Here is a 23,657-nt window from a genome sequence, read left to right on the forward strand (position 1 = left end):
TGCATATAAATTAAGAACCTGTCAATATTACTAATGTGCAGGATACATAAAGACAAAAATACATTAAAAAGCTATCATGCTTCATATTGTACAACGGACTCAATATTGGTTCATAAACAAACTTGGCAATAATGATGCGTAAATATTAAATAAAATCTTGTCAATATTGCTAATATGCAGGATACACAAATGTAAAAACTAGTAGAAAAAATACATTAAAAAGTTCTCATACCTGATGCTAATATTGCAGATGCAATATTAATAATATTGACAAAGTTTTGATTCATATTTATGCATCATTATTGCCAAGTTTATGAACCCATATTGAGTCCATTGTACAATATGAAGCATGATGGTGTTTTAATGTATTTTTGTATTTATATATCCTGCACATTAGTAATATGTATAGTTCTTAATAATTTATATGCACCATTATTGCCAAGATTGTTTATGCACCAAAATAGATATGTTTATAGCATTGTATATGTACCCTGCAGTGGAAGTTGATTACCAATCCTGTGCCCATATATAAGGCTGGGATTTTTGTCTATCTGCCTTTCCACATTTTTTTTTCATTTGAGAAAAGGGTAGTTAAACCTCTGAAACGCGTTGTGGTTTCTTGCATTTGGAATTAAACTGTTCAGTCTTGTATAACTCCCTGGGTAAGCATGGTTCCTTTAAGCCTCATTTGCAACCTTGGATTTGAGTTTGGTCCTACAAAGTCACAACTATCTTTAGTATAGTCATTTATATTTTTAGTCCAGAAAACCCCTTTACAATTCGAGACATTCTTGATCAATTTATAGTGATGAGAGTGATCGGGAAGAAAAAGCAACACCAAAAGGGAAGAAAACCCCTGCAAGAACATCAAAGAAATCTGCCTCTGAAGAAAGTAGTTCAGAGAGCGAATCTGAGACCGAATCTTCTTCAGAAGAGGATGATGAAGAAGAGGATGAGAAAGAACCACCACAGCCTGAGCCTAAAAAGAAGAAGCCTGTAAGTCTCAATATTATCTTAAAGCTTAAACAAATAAAGACCTAAGATCAGTCACCATAAATGAATATAGAGCAAGCTCTACAGATACTCTCCTCATTTGTGTCCATTGCAGATCTCTTCTCTACCTGCATCACCTCAAACATTGACCTGATATCAGAGAGCAGCAATGTTTGTAGTGGTGTCTGGTAGTGAAGCCGACTGTAAGAACAAGTTGAGATAAGTATTAAATACACAGGGTAACAGGTTGCTTAAAGGGGTTGTGCAGGATATTTTGAAATCTCTACACTAATCTAAACACACTCTTACTTTTTAAACAACATTATTAATAAAAAAAAAATATATATTTATCCATATCCCTGGGGCGGTCATGTGACCGCTACAAGGACATTTTCTGATAACCCGGTGACTTCTGTTTCCCCATTCCCAGAAACGGATCATCACTACTACTCCCCTGATCCACTTCACTCATACTTACCCATCCACGGCTTCTTACAGCGAGATGAGTTCTCCTCCTGTACTGGCAGGGTGCGCGCTCTTCTCCCAGCAGTACAGGAGGAGAATATACATAGAGGATAGGAGGGATGGCTAGACAGGGAGGGGGTGTATGGGAGGGGGGAGAGAGGTTAGGAAGTTACATAGCAGGAAGCAGATGGATGTAAACAATAGTAGGAGACACTAGGGGCTCCCAGAGACACCCAGAAATCACTCAAAACACACTAAAAAGTATATGGGTCATTCATTTCTCTAGGAGCCTTCTGATTATTCTAGGAGAGTTTACAACTTAGATTTAACATTATGAGTAAACACTGTATTTAGCAACATTTATATTGTAATAGTCTTCCCTTATGCGAGGTATAGAACTCTCAGGGAGAACATATGTATGTATGGGTGACAGATTTATTTTCCTATTCAGATTGCAGTTACCAAGCCAACTGTGAAGCATCCAAAAGGTGCCAAGGAGATGTCTTTACTGGATCTAGATGACTGTGAGTAAAATGTTGGCTTATGTATACTTTGTGTGAGTAGTGTTTGTCAAAATGCTTTTTGGACACACCTCTGTGTGGTAGTATAATATTTAATGCAGTGGCGGAACTAAAGTCTTGATGGCCACAGTGCAGTCTTTTGTCCAGGGCCCCCTACCTCATCTCCAAAGTGAATTCTTGATAGCGATTGTTACTGGATCTAAGAAGTTTAATCTGTGGGTCTCCTTGACTTATGGGCTAGATGGAAGCTGCAATCTCAATACTGATACCAGTTCTTATGGGCTCCTGGACCCCAGTGCGACTGCACCCTCTGTATCCCCTCAAGTTACGCCCCTGATTTAATGAAATGTTAATTTTCACAGAGGACGTTACTTGAAACAATTTACACAGACTCCATCTGCTTTCAGAGGGAAATGGTGAAAAAAAGTTTCTATGACACATTGAACTCTATGGGTATGTTCACAAAGAGATTTTGTCAGGTTGAAAAAACTTGTTTCAGGTTTTTAAAGCAGATTTTAAGGCTGAAGCCTCATGTTGCAGATACGCAGATTTTTTTGTTGCAGATTTTGCTACAGTTTTTTGAGCAAAAGTCAGAAGTGGATTGAAAAGGAATGGAAAATATAAAGGAAGCTCTGAGATGTTTGCCTTCTATTAAACTCACTCCAGATTTTGGCTCCAAAAAATGCAGCAAAATCTGCGCCAAAAAAATGCTGCATTTCTGAAACGTGTGGCCTCAGCCTAAATAGGTTTTATGAAGCAGGTTTTTTTTTTGAAGCACCTTTCTTTTTTGAAGGTTTTTTTAGGTCCTTTTGCAAAGAAACACAGAATTCAGAACATTTTTTTTGTGCCTCCCATTCACTTTTATGGGAGTGTCAGGTGGAGTTGCTTGAAGATAGGGCATGATGCTTTTTCTTTATCTTTCTTTTTCTGTAGCTGAAAAAAAAATCATCTAGAAAAAGATCTGCCACTGACTCTCATTGAAATGAATGGGAGGAAGATTAAAGTGTTTTTAGGGTTTTTTTTATCAAGAACTTTGAGGCAAAATCTGCCTCCAAATTCATGTGCAAAAAACTGTATATGAACATACCTTATGAGGCCATACACACTGAAGTTTGCTTTATGGAGACCCTCATGTAAAGTATGTCTTGATGATTATTCATATGACTGGGATCGACAGTTGTGTGCCAGTACAAGGCCGTATAGAAAATAATGGTTTTATTAACACAACTTTTTTTTAAGACTAGGTTCACATCCGCGTTGGAGTCTCCATAGGAGACTCAGCTGCAGATTCCACCTAAAATCAGCAGAGAGAAAACTCCTGCAAGGACACCATTAGGGCATGGCCCACGTGGCATAAACACCACAATTTGCCCGCGGTGGAAACGCCACAGGAAAAATCACTGCGTTTTACAGTCTGGGCAAGGTGGATGGGATTCAAGTGCCCACTTTGTGGTAAAAACTGTGCTGTGGCACCGGCGCGTTTTTGGAAACGCTGCATGTCAACTATACCTACAGAAACGCCAGCAGTTTCCCCATAGGTATAATTGAAAAAGTCCACAGAGGAAACTTCTGTGAACTTTCTGTCTGAAGCGCTGCGGCAAGAACCACGGTGCGTTGCCGACACGTTTTTTCCCACAGCGCTTTTTAGCTGCGGGACGCCACGTGGGGCCTTAGCCTTGTAGTCATTATCTGGATCCGAACGATGGACAGTTAAATGCTAGTGTGAACCTAGTGTAACAGACCATGTAACCACTCTGTTAGAACTAAGTAACAGAACTTGCTATTTCTCAAGTCGTTTTCATAGATCTCTTTAATAGACTCAGGTCTATGACGCTTCTGTAAATTACCTTCAGATGTATTTTTGGACATTCTACTACCAGACCAGAATTGCACATTTTATCAGACTATACTCGGAAAGTACTCAAACCTGTATATTCTGTGGTTCTGGAGGCACCTGGAGCTATCATAGATGAGAAAAATATCAACCTGTTGATAACACCTCAAATTAAATAAAAATTTAAAAAAACAGTTCAACCTGTTACCTTAGTATTGATCTAGGGCAGCAATTCCAACCCAGGGGTGCCTAAAACACCCATGAGGAGGCCACGACACTCTGGTTGGGAAGATGACTGCATACCTTCATGCAACATTATCTTTCATCCTTAGAATGAGTCCCATCTTTTTGTAAAAATTATTTGTTACGGATTCCTGGGGAATTTTTTTCCCAGAGGTACCCTGAATCTGAAAGGTTTGGGAAAAACGGATCTAGAGGAAAGCACAAAACATCTATCAGGGTGTTTTAACATATAGTGTTGTTAAGATAAAAAGCTAGAAATCCATAAGGACATTTGAAATGCACTACAATTTGTCGTCTTCTTGTACTTTTCTGTTATGTTTCTGTGGTTTTAGTGTTTTTTTTCCTTGTTTTTTATTGTCTTGCTATTATGCTAAATGCTCTCATTATCACATTTTTATTGGTGTTTTTTTTCTGCACCCACACATGACAAAAATTGTGAACAAAATAAGTGATTTAAAAAATGTGTGAAATTGTTGGCTTTTTACAAGCTCTTACTTAAAGGGGTTTTCCAGGCATATTTTTTTTTTCTTAAAAAATGTCTGTTAGTACTATTAATGGTTTAAAAAATGCATCCATATACCTTTAGCCGTGTTTTGAATGATTTCTGGGTGTCTTTGGAAGCTCCTGTTATCTCCTGCATTTGTTTATGAGGTTCAGCTTCCCGCTATGTAACTTCCACACTAACCCCTCTCACCTCACTCCCCCTCCTTCCTTTCCCCCTCCCATACACCCCTTCCCTGTCTCTCTAGCTATCCCTCCCACTACTAGCCCTTCCCTACCTACTCAGCCCATCCTCTGACCCCTTGCCTCTCTTCCTTCCAGGCTTCTTCCTGCTGGACGGCTCCTCTTTCTGCATGTGCTCTTCTCCCAGCATTGCTCTGTGTGACGATCCACCTCTACTGCGCATGTGTGGGAGCTGCACAACAGAGTTAGATTATCGCAGCAGTGCGCAGAGCAGCGCATGGAGAAGTGGTGGCAGTCAGAAAGAAGGAGGAGCCGTCCCACAGGAAGAATCCTGGAAGGTAAGTATGATGGAGTGGATGGGGGGGAAGTAGTAGTGATGATCCATTTCCGGAAACAGGTCGTCACCGGATAATGAGAATATGGGTAACTATACATTTTTGGTTAATTATGTTATTTAGAAAGTAGGAAGGCGAGGGTGTTTAGTTTAGTGTAGAGATTTATATTTATCCCGGACAACCCCTTTACCGTATTTTCCGGACTATAAGGCGCACATAAAAACCTACGATTTCCTCAGAAATCGTAAGTGCGCCTTATAGTCCGGTGCGCCTTATATATGGATGGAAGCGGCGGCAAAGTCTGCGTGCCGCTTCCATACATACATAAAAGGCACCGTAAAGGGTGCATTCACACTACGGAACGCCAGCGTGTATCACAGCCGTACACACCGGCGTTACAGCAGGGCTGCCGGACACTTCCCATTCATTTCTATGGGAGCCGGCATGCGAGCGCTCCCCATAGAAATGAATGGACTGCAGTCCATTCATTTCTATGGGGAGCGCTCGCATGCCGGCTCCCATAGAAATGAATGGGAAGTGTCCGGCAGCCCTGCAAAACCCTGAAACAGAATGTGAAACTTACCGAGCGGTGCAGGGCGGGCGGACGGGCATTCAGGCCTCCTCTTCCTCCGATGTCCTGACCACTTCCTCCGGCACTCGCAAACTGATAATGGCCTGGGCGCATGCGCAATATCATAATGCTTCTACTACGGCTACTGCGCATGCGCCAAGGCCATTATAGTTCGCGAGCGCCGGAGGAGGAGGACGGAACATCGGAGGAAGAGGAGGCCTGAATGCCTGCCCACCCTGCACCGCTCGGTAAGTTTCACATTCTGTTTCAGGGTTTTATTTTAAAATGGGGGGGTAGTTTAATGTAACTTTTACGGTTGGGCTCTATCAGCATGATTTTGCTGATAGAGCCCCTTTAACTCCTCGCCTGCCGAGCGCTTCCAATAGAAGCGGCTGGCACGCGGGGGGTTAAGCGGCCGCTGGCAAAGTCTGCGTGCCGCCGCTTTCAATAACATAATGCGCACCGGACTGCGCCTTATAGTCCGGTGCGCCTTATATATGAACCGAGACGGACTATAAGGCGCTCATGGGCAATGCGGCTTATAGTCCAGTGCGCCTTATAGTCCGTAAAATACGGTAATTTAGATACTAATATATTTTTCAAGAAATGTATGCAGACCGCTTTTATAATGTAAATGAACATAAACATTTTTGTTTTATAGTCTCAGTGCCCTCTGCTCCTCCTATAACTTCAGGAAGTGTCATGTCATCCAGCCTTGTGACTGACCTGGAAGGATTGTCATTAACAGACTCTTCTCTAACTCCCACAGTGAGTGCAGTACCATGGTGGCTTTTAGAATAAAGATGTAACTTGTAATAGTAAAGCTGTTCTGCTTCATACTTTATTTTGGGGGTTTTTCTGGAAATTTTCCTCCTTAGGTAATCAGTCCTATATTTTCAACTGGCCGCACATTTGAGCTACTGCATAGGATGACAGGAGAAGGTCTCTCAATGGAATATGTATTCACCCGGCAGCCATTTAACCCTGATCATCGCATGGTGTCTGTCCAAATAAAGATCTCCAACAACACTGAGAATGATGTGAAAAATATCCGTACAAGTGACCCCAAGCTGCTGTGTGGCATGATGATGCAGGAGTTCCAGGAAATAGGTCAATATTATTTTTTGCTAAAGGGGTTTTTCAGGACCAACACTCAGGACCCTCACAGATCAGCTGAGGGTGTGTCCTCTTCTTTATAGCAATTCTTTATATTCTTTAATCCTTTATATTTTTCATTCTTTATAGCAAATCTTTAATTGGTCTCATGGTATAGCAGCAACACAGTCCCATTCCAGTCAATGTGACTGAGCTGCAATACCAAGCACAGCCTTTACGGACTGTACATCTCTATGCTTGGTATTCGGTGAAGAGGCTGCAGTACTCACTTGAATGCTGTGATCTCTTCAAACAGCTGATATGGGGGTCCAGTCCTGGGTGTCAGTCCTCAATGATTATGTATTGATGATATTTACAGTGCAATCCCCAGCAGCACAGAAATTTCCTCTCGGCAACTATTTGCAACATTTTTTGGCACATCTTTAGAACAAGGCAGAGGGAATATATTTTTAAGTGTAATAGGAAATTCTAAATGTCTTGCTGATTCATTCACTATTGGTGTGGCTTTCTTTGACTCAAATGTTGTGTTTAAGGGGTATTCCCATAACCCTTGTTCACCAACCTGCAGGCTGTGTTCTATTCACTTCCTGTTTGTCTCAGCACATTGGTGGGCGGGGTTTCACTTGCTCTGCTATCTGCTATGTTTGCAGTCTGTAATGAGGGCTTGATTGTAAATGAATTACCACAGTATGAAGCTGATGTAGAGGCTGATGTAGCAGAGCTGGATTTGAGTCAGTTTTCAATAGATACAGAGGTACTGGACTCCTTATCTCAGCCCTCATCAGCCAAATTCAATTAAACCGACTGATAAGTGGAAGAGCTGAAGATAGAGTTCAGAAATCCCAGAACTTTCACCTCCCCCTCCCCTATCTGAGGAGCTCCGTTACTTGTTAGACATAAACAGCTCAGAGCTGCTGCCGAGTACTCAGCCCCTCCCTCGCCCCCCCTGAGAGCAGGCAGCTATGTCACTTGAGAAATGAGCAGATAAGCCCCATGGCCATAGAAACAGAGTGTAAACAATGAAGTGAATAAATTAAGATAGCGGCCAAACAAAGCAGTTTTGATAAAGCAGTGTATTTGGGAAAAGTCTTAAATCCACATAAACTAGCAGTATAGATAGGATGCTTTTCATGGGATAACCCTTTTAATTATGAATTATTATGGTATAATAGCATCAGTCCTGTTGATATTCTGATAGTAAGCATATCTGCTGTAGAGAGTCGTTTTTTTTTATTAGGATTTTACAAAAATAAGGTCATGACAATATGCCCTGCTATCAGGACCACTAACAACCAGTTGTTATCTATATCTATCTGCAGCGCTTTTCACAGAAACTCCACATAACTTCCTCTACAGACTTTTTGTCCCTATTCTTCATATACTTTATATCCCCTTTTAACTCTTGTGTTTCCATAGGTATAAATGACATGCTGCAATTTACAAAAACGCAACAGTTTTTCAAATTGCAGTATTTTTTTTGGCAGTGTGTGGATGGGATTAGCCAGAATCCTATCTACTTTGCAGTTATGCCAAATCACAGCATTTTCGCTACATGGGAGCCCAGCCTAAAGTAGCTTTTTTACATTATATAACATTCCCTGTTTATGTTTTGTTTTGTTTTTTTAAATGTTGAAAACCCCTTAGGCTAATTGCTGCAAAAATACTCCTACTCACAGTATCTCAATCATAATATGTGTCAGTATACTATACTGTGTAGACTATTTATAGAATTGCCCAATTTATCTTTATATACTGTAGACCAGGGGTGCTCACACTTTGTCAGCATGTGAGCTACTTTATAACCTGACCAGGTGGAAAGATCTACTACTCAATTCTTGTGGGCGGGGCTGGGCATGTGGGCGGGGCCAGGCGGAGCGTGAGAGCAGGAGACAGCGGTGTTCTGTGGCCGCCCAGGGATCCCCGCTGTCTGCTTGTTCACAGCGCAGGCTGAGAGTTATCTCTGGACACTGGCAGGCTGGGGCTGCGGCAGCCCCGCCAGCCAGTGTCCGTAGATGACTCTCAGCCTGCGCTGTGAACAAGCAGCACCCCGGCTCCCTCCATCCTTAAGAGCGGCCTGCAAGTGTCCGGAGTGCTTGTTCACAGCGCAGACTGAGAGTAGACTCTCAGCCTGCACTGTGAACAAGCAGACACCGGGGATCCCTGGCTGCTTCCCGTGATCGACCCATAAGTCCATTGAGATCGACCAGTAGATCGCGATCGACGTATTGGGCACCCCTGCTGTAGACACATTCGGAAGGTGAGATGACCTCTAGGTGCAGAGTTAGGCCAACCGGTGTCCTACTACTTGGGTCCCATCTTCTCAATCACTCTGCAGAGTCTTGCTGCTGTCTGAGGCCTACTGCTATATGGACAGAGAGCTCACAGAGCTAAAAGGGTCCTAGTTCATGGCAAGAGCCAGAAAGCAGGCTACTGACAGGACCCCAGCACAGAAATATTTGGAGGCAAGGGCTAGGCAACAAGCTAGGACTGGAAAATTAACTAATGGTGACATTTTAAGGGTTTAACAAGAGTTAGGCAATACTTGCACGTAACTATATAGTGAGCCCGCAGAATGAATTTTACTGGTTGGTACCACAGTCCGACACTGAATGTATTTGCATAGTGAAAGTATCAAGGATAAGCTTTAGTGTTTTGTCAGGAATGCTGACCAACAGCTTCATAAATATTCCTATAAGGCTTTGACAAAATACATATCATGCTTTTTTCTACCCATGATTGAAAGTGTGCTCGAAGAGGAAAGTTGCTTTTTATGCATAGCCTGTCCAATCCACAGAATTGATGAGTCTATTGCATTTTTGCAGTGGGCTCTGCTTCAAAATAATGAAGTATGCGCTGTGAAAGGTTTTCTGTAAGAAGCCATCACTAAGGTTCTAAAATAGAACTGTGCATAGACTGGTAAGTCGTGCAAAGCAACGCCTAGGAGCACTGCCAAGGAACTACAATTTATAAGAACATTTGGGGCTTAGGAGGCAGTGGCTAGCCCACTAGGTAAGGATGTTTGTAAGAGTCATTCCAATAAACTTACCTGAGATCGATTTACAAAAATATAAAGATTACCCTTAAGCTAGCCATACAAATGAGCCAAGAGCTATCTCACCCAGCTTCCATAACATATGCATGTTTGGCCCAGCAGTGAATGTGTACTGAATAAGAGAGTGAATAAAGCTACATCTAGAAATAGCTTCTGTCCCTGTGAACAAAAGGATCTGGAGGCTAACAGCCTGATCCCTATCACCCCCAATATTAATCACCATAGGTGGAGACCATAGAAATTAGGTGGATGTTCTGCTCTAGATAAACTGGAAGCATTTTGTGGTCACTAGTAAGGGAATAAAGAGGGGTTTCTTTTCTACAAGTATTAAAAGTATGTCCAGAAGAGAAGTATTTTAATAATAGAACAGCTGGTAAGCCTGGAGGCGAGCTTCCTTGAGGGTGGTCTGCTCTGCAATTTTAAAGTGACTCCATACAATAGAATGGAGTTGTTTTTTTCTGGAGATGGATGTCAGAAAACCTCATTTAGCTAAAGTGGACAGTGGCAGTAATTTCTGCAGGAGCATTTGCAGGATAAATGCAGCATTACATGGTGATCATTCAGATACTTGGACATCTGTACAAGATAGACTCAAGTCCACTAGAAAGGGATCAGTTCTCTGCTCTAGTTCATAGGAATGGCTTATGAGCAGGGGATTCTCCTTCATATTGTTTATATGCCTTAATACAGCATATGGATAGGAATTGTGTTTATGACACAACTTCTGTAATGAATTCATATAAACATATACTCTGAAAAGTACCCTGACATTACCCCATTCATTTTATTCCACAGAATCGCTGCCACCTGGTGAAACCGCTACTGTGATAATGGGCATTGATTTCTGTGACTCCACGCAAGCTGCCAACTTCCAGCTCTGGTGAGCTTCTATGATGTGTATATCCCAAAAGCCTTGTGAATAGCAATGTAAATAAATATATGATAATGTAACATATTCATCTTTCAGCACACACACACGACAGTTCTATGTGTCCATCCAGCCACCAGTGGGTGAACTAATGCTTCCTGTGTTCATGAGTGAAAATGACTTCAAAAGAGAGCAGGGTAAGTGAAGAAATGTGTGGAGATACTGTAAACAATATTATGTGTGCAAACTGTGCTTGGCCAGGAGATCTCACATCTGAGATGTGTATAAGGCAAGAAATTCTCCTAATGCATACTTAACTGTGTCCTAAGGATAAGAGTCTGAACTAGGCCAAGAGTATTGTATATATCCCCATATCCTTTTTTACTGTGTAGAAAAGTGAAGTTAACTGCATTTATAACACATGGGGAGAGTCAGTCTTTGAAAGCTAGGTAGTTGTAAATAGAACCTAAATTTTTTTTCTGTTTCTCCAAATATACTTCTTCTTGTATAGTGGCCATGTAATTAATTGTTGCACAAGCTATAAATAGATGTAATATCAATTGTAAAAAAAGAGGAAAAGAGCAAGTATTAAAAAATTATATATATAATGTATTTATTTATTTTTACACATGTATTGGTATGGCATATATTACTACATATATTTTTTTGTAATTCAGGTAAACTTACTGGTATGAATGAGATCACGGAAAGATTGTCAGTGTCTGAGAAGTATCAAAATGACCATGTCATTGTACAGCGAGTCATATCTGCTGCTAACATGAACCGGGTACCTTGTGGGGCAGATAAAGAATACAGGTAAGCGGCATGAAAAATTCCTGAAGAAATATCAGTTATCTGTACGCCATAAGAAAACAACCTTTTATAGTATATAATAGTACATTCTACATGCAGGGAACATATTTTCTCGGACCTGGTTTATTTCCCTCGTCAAACTCCTGCATATGTTAAAGTAGGAACACCAGCTAAAACATCAATTAATATAGCTGTCATTGAGCGGGCTAGAAGGTCCTCTTGTGCTGGTCCCTGGTCCCTTCCTTAGTGGCCCACATGTATCCTGAGACCTCACTGCTTTGTTTCAGGAAATGAGGTAACAGAGGAACTATGTATCACAACTGGTGGGAATGTCCACTGATAAGGCACTTTTGGATATAGATGTACCATGTTATTATAGTTGTGGGTGCTGATGAAAAAACTTGAGCAGGCCCTAGTAAATGCTTCAACCTCAGATTTACAAAGGAGCACATTGCTCTCTTCCCACCCTAGGTCCATGCCTCCCCCCATGTGTCCCCTACTATGTAACCTGAGCCTAGGTACCAAAAATGACCAATAGTTAAAACACATTGGGTTTACAAGAGGACCATATTTTCTTACTTTATGGGTACTGACAATTTCTATATGGAGAATTGTTCTACTATGGAAGCTGAATAATGTGGCACCTCCTGTAATGGCTAAGCATCAACATATCTTATCATTACCAGATCAGTTTAATATAACTTTATATACCCTTCTGTATACCTCCATAACATTATTGAAAGTTTAAGTGGGTAAACATTACCCGTAAAGCATAAGAGCAGCAACTTTGTTGAATAATTCTTGGGACAGAAAAACATTAAAATTACTATTTGAAAAAACTTCTATAATTCCCTACAACCCAAAGCTAAAAAGTAGGTAGACCAAACGGTGCTTTGTTTACTTAAATGGTTTATTTTCAATTTAAGCACCGCTTTTGTTCTTGCCTGACAGTAAGAGCTTATTCACATTTGTTATTCACAGCCATACACACAGTGCGTGTTCTCCACAGACAGCACTTGGCCCTAGTGATTTTATGGATGTGTTTCATTCCTGGTCCATTTTTCAGAGACTTTAACCATTTTTTTGGTGTTCATGAAAAATGGACAGCACACGGATAGCATGCATATACGGTCTGTGATTTTCAAGGACCTGAAGACTTTAATGTGCATGTTTGGTTTGCAAATCAGAAAGGCATGTTTCCATGTAGGAGACTCAACAGGGCTGTGCATGTGACCCACCAATTGAGAAGGAGCCAGGTGTACACAAGTAAAGTGCATATACACAAGAGCCCCTACAATATTCTTTTACAGTAGCTTTTGCTGCAGTATATAGTCAGGAAAAAGGAAGGCTTCTTTAATAATAAATCTATGATTTGTTCCACAAAGTTTGGATTATATTTAAACTCTTTATTTTTTGCACTTCTGTGTGTTAACCAGTTGTTTTCCTAATACAGTGAAACCGATATCCCAGAGGCAGATCCCACATGTATAAGGTAGTGGCTGCATGGTGTGTTAAAGAGTAGTAAATCCAGTCTTTAGACGTTTTATTCTTCCTTTAAACCTCTAAAAATCAAGTGTGTGTTCTCTTTAACCTAAGAATAGGGTTAAAATATTATGCCTGCTACAAATGCCGCCATTTGTATTCTAAATGCGTAGACATAGTATATGATCTGCAGCCCATCATGAAGCATGATCGGGTGAGATTTAGTAAAAGTTTTTAAAGTAAAATCATATTAATACATAGGCTTCGTTCAAGCTAATGTTTGTCAAAATAATATAACCCGCTACTCTATGCAACCCAGTAAAAAAGACATGATCTGACATTACATTTTTATTAACCATTTAATGGGATATTCCTGGACTTCTGTCATTTTCCATGTTGGAAATGTTCGGGCACAGTTGGCTGAAGCTACATGTGTTTGGCATCATAGGCTTATTCAATCATTTGCTACTTTGCAGAGCTGTGGGTTTTGTTGCCCTATATGGTGCCTCAAATTTCAGGTGGGATTGGTTCAATGAATAATCTCACAGATAACTGACCTGCACATTGTAGCCAATCATTATCTTATGTGCATGTTTAGCTTTATTGTACAGATTTCATCAGTGAACTGTGAGGATAAGAGATACATTTCTGCAGTAGGATGTACTGTATTATAAAGTCTCTTATCCTTCCTTGTACTATTGATTTATGGAAAGAAAAAACGTAAAAGATAAATTGTCACTAGGGCTACACAAATTGTCACTAGGGCTACACAAACCACGTTAAGCTATGGTATCTAGGTGCTTTATGTTGATTTCCTCATATCCCACTACTATGCACTTATTTTCTTGTTCTGCTTTGTAAATCATGATCAGTACTATGTTATGGTACCAATTATATACTAAAAAGCAGTCTAACTCTATTAATACATTTTGTCATTACAGATTTGCAGCTAGAACAGTGTCCAGTGGAACCCTTGTCCTGGTTACCTTGACTTTGAACGATGCGACTACTGCACTGCTGACCATCAATAGCGAAAAGATGGTGATAGCGACAATGTTGGCAAAGGACATTGTCCAGGCCCTGGCACAGTGATCAGTTAGTACTCGATATAGCAAAAGAGAGAGTGCTTGTGGTATTGGGTGAATACTTCCACTGAAACAATTGTAAGGAACAGCTTCTGTGTGACCTGTCGAACATCTTACATTTCTGATAACTTGGTTAGTTTGTAGGCTATTATTTCTCCATACATGTCACCATGGGAAAATGTACATGTTCATTCATATCCATAAATAGTAGGAAGTAAAACTGTACACTGAAAAGAGATGCTGCTCGCGCATGGCCTTAATATTATTTTGCCTCAGAAATGTCACTTATCAAAAAAGCAGAACAGTAAATGCAGAATCCAATACGGTAATCTTTATAAAATATTATTCCAATTACAGATCTGCATCTTTTATTATTTATATCTGAAGAACTGATAGGATAGAGCCACTTACTAATATTGTGTTTACAATCCCTCAGTGTTTGACAATAGAGATGCCCAAGTAGAAGTAACTTACTAACAATATATCCATCTGTTGAGAAGACTGTGGTGTGGGGCTGTGCTCTTTTCAGCACAACTAAAATTAGTGTAAAGATTATAATTTATTAGTTGATACATTTGGATTCTATCAAGGAGATCTACTTGTGTTCTATCTGTGCTGTGCTATCTATACTGTAGACAACTGCATTCTGATCCCTTGTTTGATATACACTGAGGGGATATGACAATATGATAGTAGTATACTGTTTACCCCTGGAGTGACTGCTGTGGCATTGTACTGTTTCCTGGCCCTGTGTACTGTTTTCAGTGTAAGAATATAATTTTATTTATTAACATCTGATGAATCTCTGAATAAAGTTGAACACAAAGAAACATATGTGCTGTTTTCATTTCCAGAGTATTTGTCTACTTCCAGTTTCATATAATAAAAATCATATATTGCATAAGAGTAGCTGTATCACATGGTTAATCCTCATGCTTTATTTGTGGCAGATACCTCCAATTATAAATAGAACCTTTCATCATGAATAGTACATGTGAATATAAGAAATGTTGTTATACATCTTATTAAGGAAATCTGTTTCCTTCTACACTTACTTGGCTGCTTTGCTTCCCCTTACCTTTTTTTAGGCTGTTTGTTCTCATTAGTCCTCTCTACATTAACTTCACACATAGTAGTCTATGGAGAAGGGAGTGAGAAAAGGAGGCTGTTAATTGATTTATTGTCTCATTCTATTTGGTAGTAAACTCTTTAAACATGACAGTGTCAGAAGGGCTCTCAGAGTGTAGGAGATATAGCTATTAGGCTAAGTTCATACAGAGTTTTTTTTAGTTTGGAACCTGAGGCGGCATCCGACTCAGGTTCCGGATCAATCACCGGGTAGCCGCGACTGAAAGCCAGTGCACTGCACCGGCATCCAACCGCACACTCTGCTCCAGATTAGGTCCAATGAATGGGCCTAGTTCAGAGGAGGGTATGTCTTCAGGCCGAATCACCAGGCAAAAAAAGCCTGAAGAATGAGCATCCCCAAAGAAACGGCTCCCGGAAAAAACTCCTGAGTGGCTCCCATTGATTTGAATGGGAGCCGGCTTTTTGGTCAGGATTTTGAGGCAGATACGGCCTCAAAATCCTGACCAAAAATTTCTGTGTGAACTTACCCTTAGTGTTTCTTTTCCAGCAGCCGCCTTCTCCCCTTATCCCCAATATATACTAGCCTAATAGCTGGAGTTGTTGTATAATTGGAGGTATCCTTTAAAGTGAATTAGTGAGGTGATTTATGCTGCTGTATTTAAGAGCAGGATATGATCACAGGAAAGAAGCTGAGATGTGTGATATATCGATTTATATGCTCTGGATCAGGAATTCTGAGTGAAAAGTAAAGTAAATCCTGACAGGGCTCCTAGAATTAAGAGAGAGAGTCCTGCTTACCTCATCCACACAAAGTATTTGACAATCTTCTGTGTACACATGCTGATACTGAGAAAGCTAACAATCACAGTATAGCACTCTCAATTTATGACTGGTGGGGGTCTGAACACTTGGTCCCCCACTGAATAAAAGGGTTGCAGTGCTGGTTTAGTGAGTGGGGCTTCCCTGCATAGCCAGATGCCTAAGGGGGGCCTCTATTCTTGGAAAAAATTGAAAGGGACCACCGCGATAGTATAGCATGGTGCCTATGAATCAGCAGGGGTTCCAGAGGTCAGAGTCACACAGATTATGAAGCGATTGCATATCTTAGTGATGAACCATCACTTTATTTAAGGGAAATAGCATTTTAAAGGGAGTCTGTCACTAGGATGAAGCGTATTAAACCAGCAACACAGTTGCATCGATGTATTTTCCCCATGAAAATTCATACTTCCATTGCTGAGATTCATCATTTATTTCACAATATGCTAATGAGTAATCTACAGCACAGAGGGTGGCTCTGTTGCTCCAAACTGCTGTGCCCCATACTGCTTTAACCCCTTAGAGACACAGCCCAAAAGTGACTTAAGGACCAGGCCTCTTTTTTCAAATCTGACATGTGTCACTTTAAATGGCGATAACTTTGAGACGCTTTAACTTACACAAGTGATTCTGAGATTGTTTTTTCGTAACACATTGTACTTCATGTCAGTAGTAAATTTTCGTCAATATGTTTTGTCTTTAATTATGAAAAAATAGGAAATTTGGTGAAAATTTTGAAAAAAATGCAGTTTTCAAACTTTGAAATTGCAAGCCTTTCAAATAGAAAGTCATACTACCCGAATTTTTTCATAAATATAATTAACCATGTCTCTGATTTATGTAGCAATCAAATTTTAAGCACCCTTTCATTTTTCTCAGATATTATAAGGCTTACAAGTCAAGCAGTAATTTTCCAAATTTTCAAGAAAATTTCCAAAACACATTTTTCAAGGGACCAGTTCAGTTCTGAAGGGAACTTGAAAGGCCTCTCTAATAAAACCCCCCAAAAGTCATCCCATTCTAAAAACTGCACTCCTGAAAGAATCTAAAACAGCAGTTAGAAAGTTTCTTAACCCTTTCAGCATTTCACAACAATTAAAACAAAATGGAAGTCAAATTTACATTTTTCAATTTCTGTCACTAATATATTCATTTAGCCCTAAAATTTACACATTTACTAAGGTTTAAAGGAGAAACTGCACCCCACATTTTGTTACACAATTTCTCCTGAACACGACAATACCCCATATGTGCTGGTACCCTAATGTACGGGCACACGGTCGCTCTTAGAACGGATAGAGCGCTAATTGGATTTTGTAGGCCAGATTTTACTAGAATACTTTTCAGGCACCATGTCCCTTTTGCAGAGCCCCCAATGTGTCAAAACAGTGGAAACCCCCAAAATGTCACCCCATTTTGGAAACTATACCCCTCAAGGAATTTACCAAGGGGTTTAGTGAGCCCTTTGACCCTACAGGAGTGTAACAGAATTGGCCCAACAAAAGGAAAAGTGACATTTTTTGCTATAAAATGTAGCTTTAACCCCAAATTATGCATTTCCACAAGGGGTTAAAAAAGAAAATGCACCCCACAAATTGTCAAGCACTTTGCCCCAACTACAGAAATGCCCCACATGTGGATGTAAAGTGATGTATGGGCACACTGTAAAGTCCAGAGCTGAAGGATCGCTATTGGGATTTTGGAGGGCAAATTTAGCTGAAATCTGTTTCAGGCACCATGTTGCATTTGGAGAGCCCCTGAAGTGCTAGAACAGTGGAACCCCCCCCCCCAAAAAAAAACGACCCCATTTTGAAAACTAGACCCCTCAAGGAATTTATCAAGGGGTTTAGTGAGCACTTGGACCCTACAGGTGTTTCACAGATTTTTTTACCATTGAGATGTGAAAATGAAAAATTACTTTTTTTCCAATAAATCGTCCATTTAGCGCCATATTTTTAATTTTTGCAAGTAGTTAGAGAATTAAGAGCCCCCCACAATTTCCCCTGAACACGGCAATACCCCATATGGGATCATAATCTGCTGTATGGGTAATTGTTGAGGCTCAGAATGGAAAGAGCGCTATTTGAATTTTGGAGGGCATATATTGCTGGAATAGTTTTGAGGTGCCATGTCGCATTTGCTGAGCCCCTAAAGTACCAATACAATAGAAACCCCTCAAAAGTGACCCCATTTTAGAAACTACACCCATCAAGGAATGTATCAAGTGGTATTATGATTTTGAGACTAAAAATGCTTCCCAAAATTTGAAATTTTTAAAGAAATATGCCATTTTGGTATCCAATGCATTGCACCCATTTTGTATTGTCAGAGACCTGCACTCCTAAAACTATTAAGTGGGCCTTCCTGAGGGGCAAAAAATTATATATGTGGGTATAAACTGCTGCTTGGGCGCACAGCAGGGCTCAGAAGGGAAGGAGCACTGCGCTTTATAGCTTTTGGGGTACAGATTTAGAGGGACTTTCTGGGTGCCATGTTGTTTTTGCAGAGCCCTGGAGGTGCCAGTAAACTGGAATTCCCCAAGAAGTGACCCCATTTTGTAGGTGAAATTTTAGAGTCTCTGCAAAAGTGCCATGGCATCCAAAAACCAAACCGTCTAAGTCTGTGCTCCAAAAACCAAATAACCTTCTTCCCTTCTGTGTCTGGCTGGGCCCTAATATCAGTTTATACCCACATATGACATTACGTACGTTATCCGGGGTACACCAGTGTCATACATGTGCCCTAATATCAGTTTATACTCACATATGACATTACCCCGGTTACACCAGTGTCATACATGTGTCATACATGTGGCATAAACTGCAGTTTGGGCACACAGCAGGGGGCAGAAGGGAAGGAGCGCGATGCGGCTTTTGGAGTACAGATTCAGATGTTTGGTATCTAGACGCAATGTCATGTTTGTAGAGCCTGTAAGGTACCAGAAAAGTGGATTCCCCAAAGGAGTGACCGCAGTTTGAAAACTGCACCCCTAAAAGAATTTCTCAGGGAGTGTAGTGAGTATTAGTATCCCGGACGTGACTGCACAGCGGATGGCGAAGAGGGAATGTATAAGCGGTGCGGAGGACATTGCAGACACTAAATTCCCTACTGTACCCCCAGTAGCTCCTATGATTGGGGAAGTCACACTGGGGTCACTTTGGGGGTCACTTTTGGTATATTTTCCCTCATAAGCTGTAAATCTGGGGTGTCCCCTGATATTCGCTTGCACAGCTTATACATTCCCTGCCTGCCGCACCCAGTTGTGTTCTAATGATTTGGCGATTTTGCGTGATTTTGTCTTCACATTGGTAGATGCTATATTTTATTTATTTTTCTGCTGACGTGGCCATATAAGGGCTTGTTGTTTGCGGGATACGATGTATTTTGTAATGACACCATCTTGGGGTGCCTAAAACTTACTGATTACATTTTATTAACTCTTTTTTTGCTGGATTTAAAAGAGAAAAAATCAATTCTGGTATTGAGTTTTACCTTTTACATTTTTCGCCATGCAGCGTACAGTATAAGTAACATGTGACCTTTATTCTGCGGGTTGGTACGGTTACGGCGATACCTCATTTATGTTATTTTTTTATGCGATACTAAGTCTGCAGAACAAAAACACATTTGGGGACATAAATCAGTGATTTTTGCATCGCCATCTTCTGAGAGGCGTAACATTTTTATGTTTCGCTTGACAGTGTTGGTTGAGGGCTTATTTTTTGCGGGACAACCTGTGCATTTTATTGGTACTATTTTGGGGTGCATATGACTTTTTGATCACTTTTTATAGCACATTTTGTAAGGTGAGATGGCGAAAAATCATTACTTCCGGTGGGTTTTTTCCGTTATTTTTTACCACCGTTCACTGTGTACATTAAATATTGTTTCAGTTTTGTTGTACAGGTTGTTACGGACGCGACAATACCAAATATGTATTGTTTTTATTAATTTTTTGTGTTTTTTTTACATAATTCATTTTTTATAGAAAAAAGGGATTTTTGGGACTTTATAACTTTATTAATTGTTTTCAAATACTTTATTTTTTTTTTACACTTTTTTTTTACTTGTTCTTGTGTCCCTATGGGACACATGGATCAGTGATGATTGCATCACTGATTCTCTACTGTAGACTGAGACACAGGCTGCAGTGACAGCCTGCACGTGTCTCACTCGAGAAACAGGAAGTGAGCTGTGCGGACGGCACAGACTCACTTCCAGAAGACGCCGGGAGCATCACCAGGTAAGTGAGTGCTCAGGGCTGTCTGGGGTCACTAACCAGACCCCAGACTACGTATTACAGATACCGGCACCCCCCGATCTCGCCGCGGGGGGTGACGGCGGGGGGGGGGAGAGATCGCGGCACCCTTTGTTTGCGGTGGTCATGTTTGACCATCGCAATCAAAGGGTTAAAACCTCCGATCGGTAAAAGTACCGACCGGAGGTTATGGAAAAGGGTGATAGCTGTCAGTAACAGCCATCACCCAGTTCCGATTCCGCCCGCTCAGCTAGTGAGCGGGCGGAATCACCATGACGTACAATTACTTCATGGTGCGCGAAGTACCTCGCGTCCATGACTTAATAGTACGTCAAAGGTCGCTAAGGGGTTAATATGCTGGTGTGAACACTAGGGGCCAGGCAACATTTCAACATTGCTCCCTGGCCCTGTCACTCAAAAAGAGAGGAGGGCAGGATATTGGAGCAATGTGAAGCATTGTAGTTTGGAGCAAGAGAACTCTTTATGCAGCCTGTAATAGAAGTGCCGGTATTTTGTAATGCATTACATTAGTGATCATATCCCTAGGGGAAGTCTATTAAATGCATTATAAAAAATAAAATAATAATAATAATAATAATTAGAAATTCAAATCAACCCCATTTCCCTAGAACACATATAAAAATTTTAAAAATACTGTGAAGCACACACATTAGGTATCCCTGTGTCTGAAAAATACCCAGTCTGCTGAACCACCAGTTTTGTTTCTTTTCTGCTGTTTCGCCTCTGATAAAAATTTGAATAATAAGAGATTAAAGTTATAGTTATTATCCAAAATAGTATAAGTAAAAACTACATCAGGTCCTGCAAAAAAAAATGCCCTCTATGTCCTTATATACAAAAATATTTAAAAAACTATAGGTGTTAGAATATGGTGACTCTAAAAAAAATTGTTTGCAAAGTTTTTATTTTTAAGTGTTTAAAACAAAAAAATATATATACAGTCCTATGAAAAAGTTTGGGCACCCCTATTAATCTTAATCATTTTTTCTAAATATTACACATACTCTATCCATTACAACTTTATCATCTCTGGCAGTCCCACAGAGATGAGTGGAGAGGATCTGGGCACGTTGGCTAGAGATGTCTAACACAGTGTCATAAATGGCTGTATTTATTGACCTGGGGTTGGTGGGATGCGAGGCAGTATGACTGGTGTGAGTGTGGTTGACTGATGTAGTTATGTGGCCAAAGCCAAAAATTCCTACCAAAGGAATGGGAAATATATAGGAAGTTATTATACTTCTGCTCAATCCACTCCTTGCTTTGGCTCTGCAACAAAAAAAGCTGTTTCCATAATTTGAGACCTCAGACTAAAAAAGGAGATGAATGGAGAAGCATAGTGCATGCAAGCTTTCTGCTCTATTCAGATGCAAGTACAAGTGACCCAGTGACAATCATGTTCATAGGGGTAAAATTGTTAGTGAGAAAACCATTTTTAACCCCTTCCTGTCACAGGCATTTTACGATTTTGAATCCCCGTCTTCCAAACCATATTACTTTTTTTTTTATTTTTCTGTTCACATTGCCATATGAGGGCTTAAGGTTTGCAGGATAAATTGTTCTTCATAATGGTACAATTTAATATTCTGTACGATGTACTGGGAGAGTGGAAAAAAAACAGAATGGGGTGGAATTGGAGAAAAAGTGCATTTGTGAGACTTTTTTTTAGGCTAAACTCCCACATTGTGAAATCACAGCTTTTTTTTGCCAAAGCCAGGATTGAGCACAAAGGAGAGGCATAAGTATTTCCTAGATATTTCCCATTCATTTTGCAGTCAGTTTTGGCTTTGGCTCAAAAAAACGCAACAACCGCTGTGGGGCCTCAGCCTTACAAGCCTTTTTTATTATAGTGTTCACTTTGCAGCCAGATTGACATGTCACCTGTATTCTATGGGTCGGTTCGATTGCAGGGATACCAAATTTGTATATACAGTCCTATGAAAAAGTTTGGGCACCCCTATTAATCTTAATCATTTTTAGTTCTAAATATTTTGGTGTTTGCAACAGCCATTTCAGTTTGATATATCTAATAACTGATGGACACAGTAATATTTCAGGATTGAAATGAGGTTTATTGTACTAACAGAAAATGTGCAATATGCATTAAACCAAAATTTGACCGGTGCAAAAGTATGGGCACCCTTATCATTTTATTGATTTGAATTCCCCTAACTACTTTTTACTGACTTACTGAAGCACAAAATTGGTTTTGTAACCTCAGTGAGCTTTGAACTTCATAGCCAGATGTATCCAATCATAAGAAAAGGTATTTAAGGTGGCCAATTGCAAGTTGATCTCCTATTTGAATCTCCTCTGAAGAGTGGCATCATGGGCTACTCAAAACAACTCTCAAATGATCTGAAAACAAAGATTGTTCAACATAGTTGTTCAGGGGAAGGATACAAAAAGTTGTCTCAGAGATTTAACCTGTCAGTTTCCACTGTGAGGAACATAGTAAGGAAATGGAAGACCACAGGGACAGTTCTTGTTAAGCCCAGAAGTGGCAGGCCAAGAAAAATATCAGAAAGACAGAGAAGAAGAATGGTGAGAACAGTCAAGGACAATCCACAGACCACCTCCAAAGAGCTGCAGCATCATCTTGCTGCAGATGGTGTCACTGTGCATCGGTCAACTATACAGCGCACTTTGCACAAATAGAAGCTGTATGGGAGAGTGATGAGAAAGAAGCCGTTTCTGCACGTACGCCACAAATAGAGTTGCCTGAGGTATGAAAAAGCACATTTGGACAAGGCAGCTTCATTTTGGAAACAAAAATTGAGTTGTTTGGTTATAAAAAAAAGGCGTTATGCATGGCGTCCAAAAAGAAACAGCATTCCAAGAAAAACACATGCTACCCACTGTAAAATTTGGTGGAGGTTCCATCATGCTTTGGGGCTGTGTGGCCAATGCCGGCATCGGGAATCTTGTTAAAGTTGAGAGTCGCATGGATTCCACTCAGTATCAGCAGATTCTTGAGAATAATGTTCAAGAATCAGTGACGAAGTTGAAGTTACGCCGGGGATGGATATTTCAGCAAGACAATGATCCAAAACACCGCTCCAAATCCTCAGGCATTCATGCAGAGGAACAATTACAATGTTCTGGAATGGCCATCCCAGTCCCCAGACCTGAATATCATTGAACATCTGTGGGATGATTTGAAGCGGGCTGTCCATGCTCGGCGACCATCTAACTTAACTGAACTTGAATTGTTTGTCCAAAATACCTTTATCCAGGATCCAGGAACTGATTAAAAGCTACAGGAAGCGACTAGAGGCTGTTATCTTTGCAAAAGGAGGATCTACTAAATATTGTCACTTTTCTGTTGAGGTGTCCATACTTTTGCACCGGTCAAATTTTGGTTTAATGCATATTGCACATTTTCTGTTAGTACAATAAACCTCATTT

The 23,657-nt window shown here is 40.4% G+C and overlaps 2 protein-coding genes across 4 annotated transcripts in view; both read left to right on the forward strand.

Moving 5' to 3' along the window:
- The window catches only part of AP3B2 (adaptor related protein complex 3 subunit beta 2), a 75,790-nt gene extending 60,898 nt beyond the window's left edge, over positions 1 to 14,892 (forward strand). For all 3 annotated transcript variants that reach the window (XM_075273679.1, XM_075273680.1, XM_075273681.1), the window contains exons 20-27: positions 807 to 996; positions 1,910 to 1,982; positions 6,308 to 6,414; positions 6,525 to 6,756; positions 10,610 to 10,694; positions 10,782 to 10,879; positions 11,360 to 11,498; positions 13,919 to 14,892. In XM_075273679.1, coding sequence (XP_075129780.1) covers positions 807 to 996; positions 1,910 to 1,982; positions 6,308 to 6,414; positions 6,525 to 6,756; positions 10,610 to 10,694; positions 10,782 to 10,879; positions 11,360 to 11,498; positions 13,919 to 14,069 — 1,075 coding nt within the window. In that variant the 3' untranslated portion in view covers positions 14,070 to 14,892. The remainder of the gene's footprint in view (positions 1 to 806; positions 997 to 1,909; positions 1,983 to 6,307; positions 6,415 to 6,524; positions 6,757 to 10,609; positions 10,695 to 10,781; positions 10,880 to 11,359; positions 11,499 to 13,918) is intronic.
- RPS17 (ribosomal protein S17) overlaps positions 1 to 23,657 on the forward strand; it is a 161,821-nt gene that overhangs the window by 41,305 nt on the left and 96,859 nt on the right. The window lies entirely within an intron of this gene.

The sequence above is a fragment of the Leptodactylus fuscus genome, chromosome 5 (assembly GCF_031893055.1).
Source record: "Leptodactylus fuscus isolate aLepFus1 chromosome 5, aLepFus1.hap2, whole genome shotgun sequence".
Lineage (NCBI taxonomy): Eukaryota > Metazoa > Chordata > Amphibia > Anura > Leptodactylidae > Leptodactylus > Leptodactylus fuscus.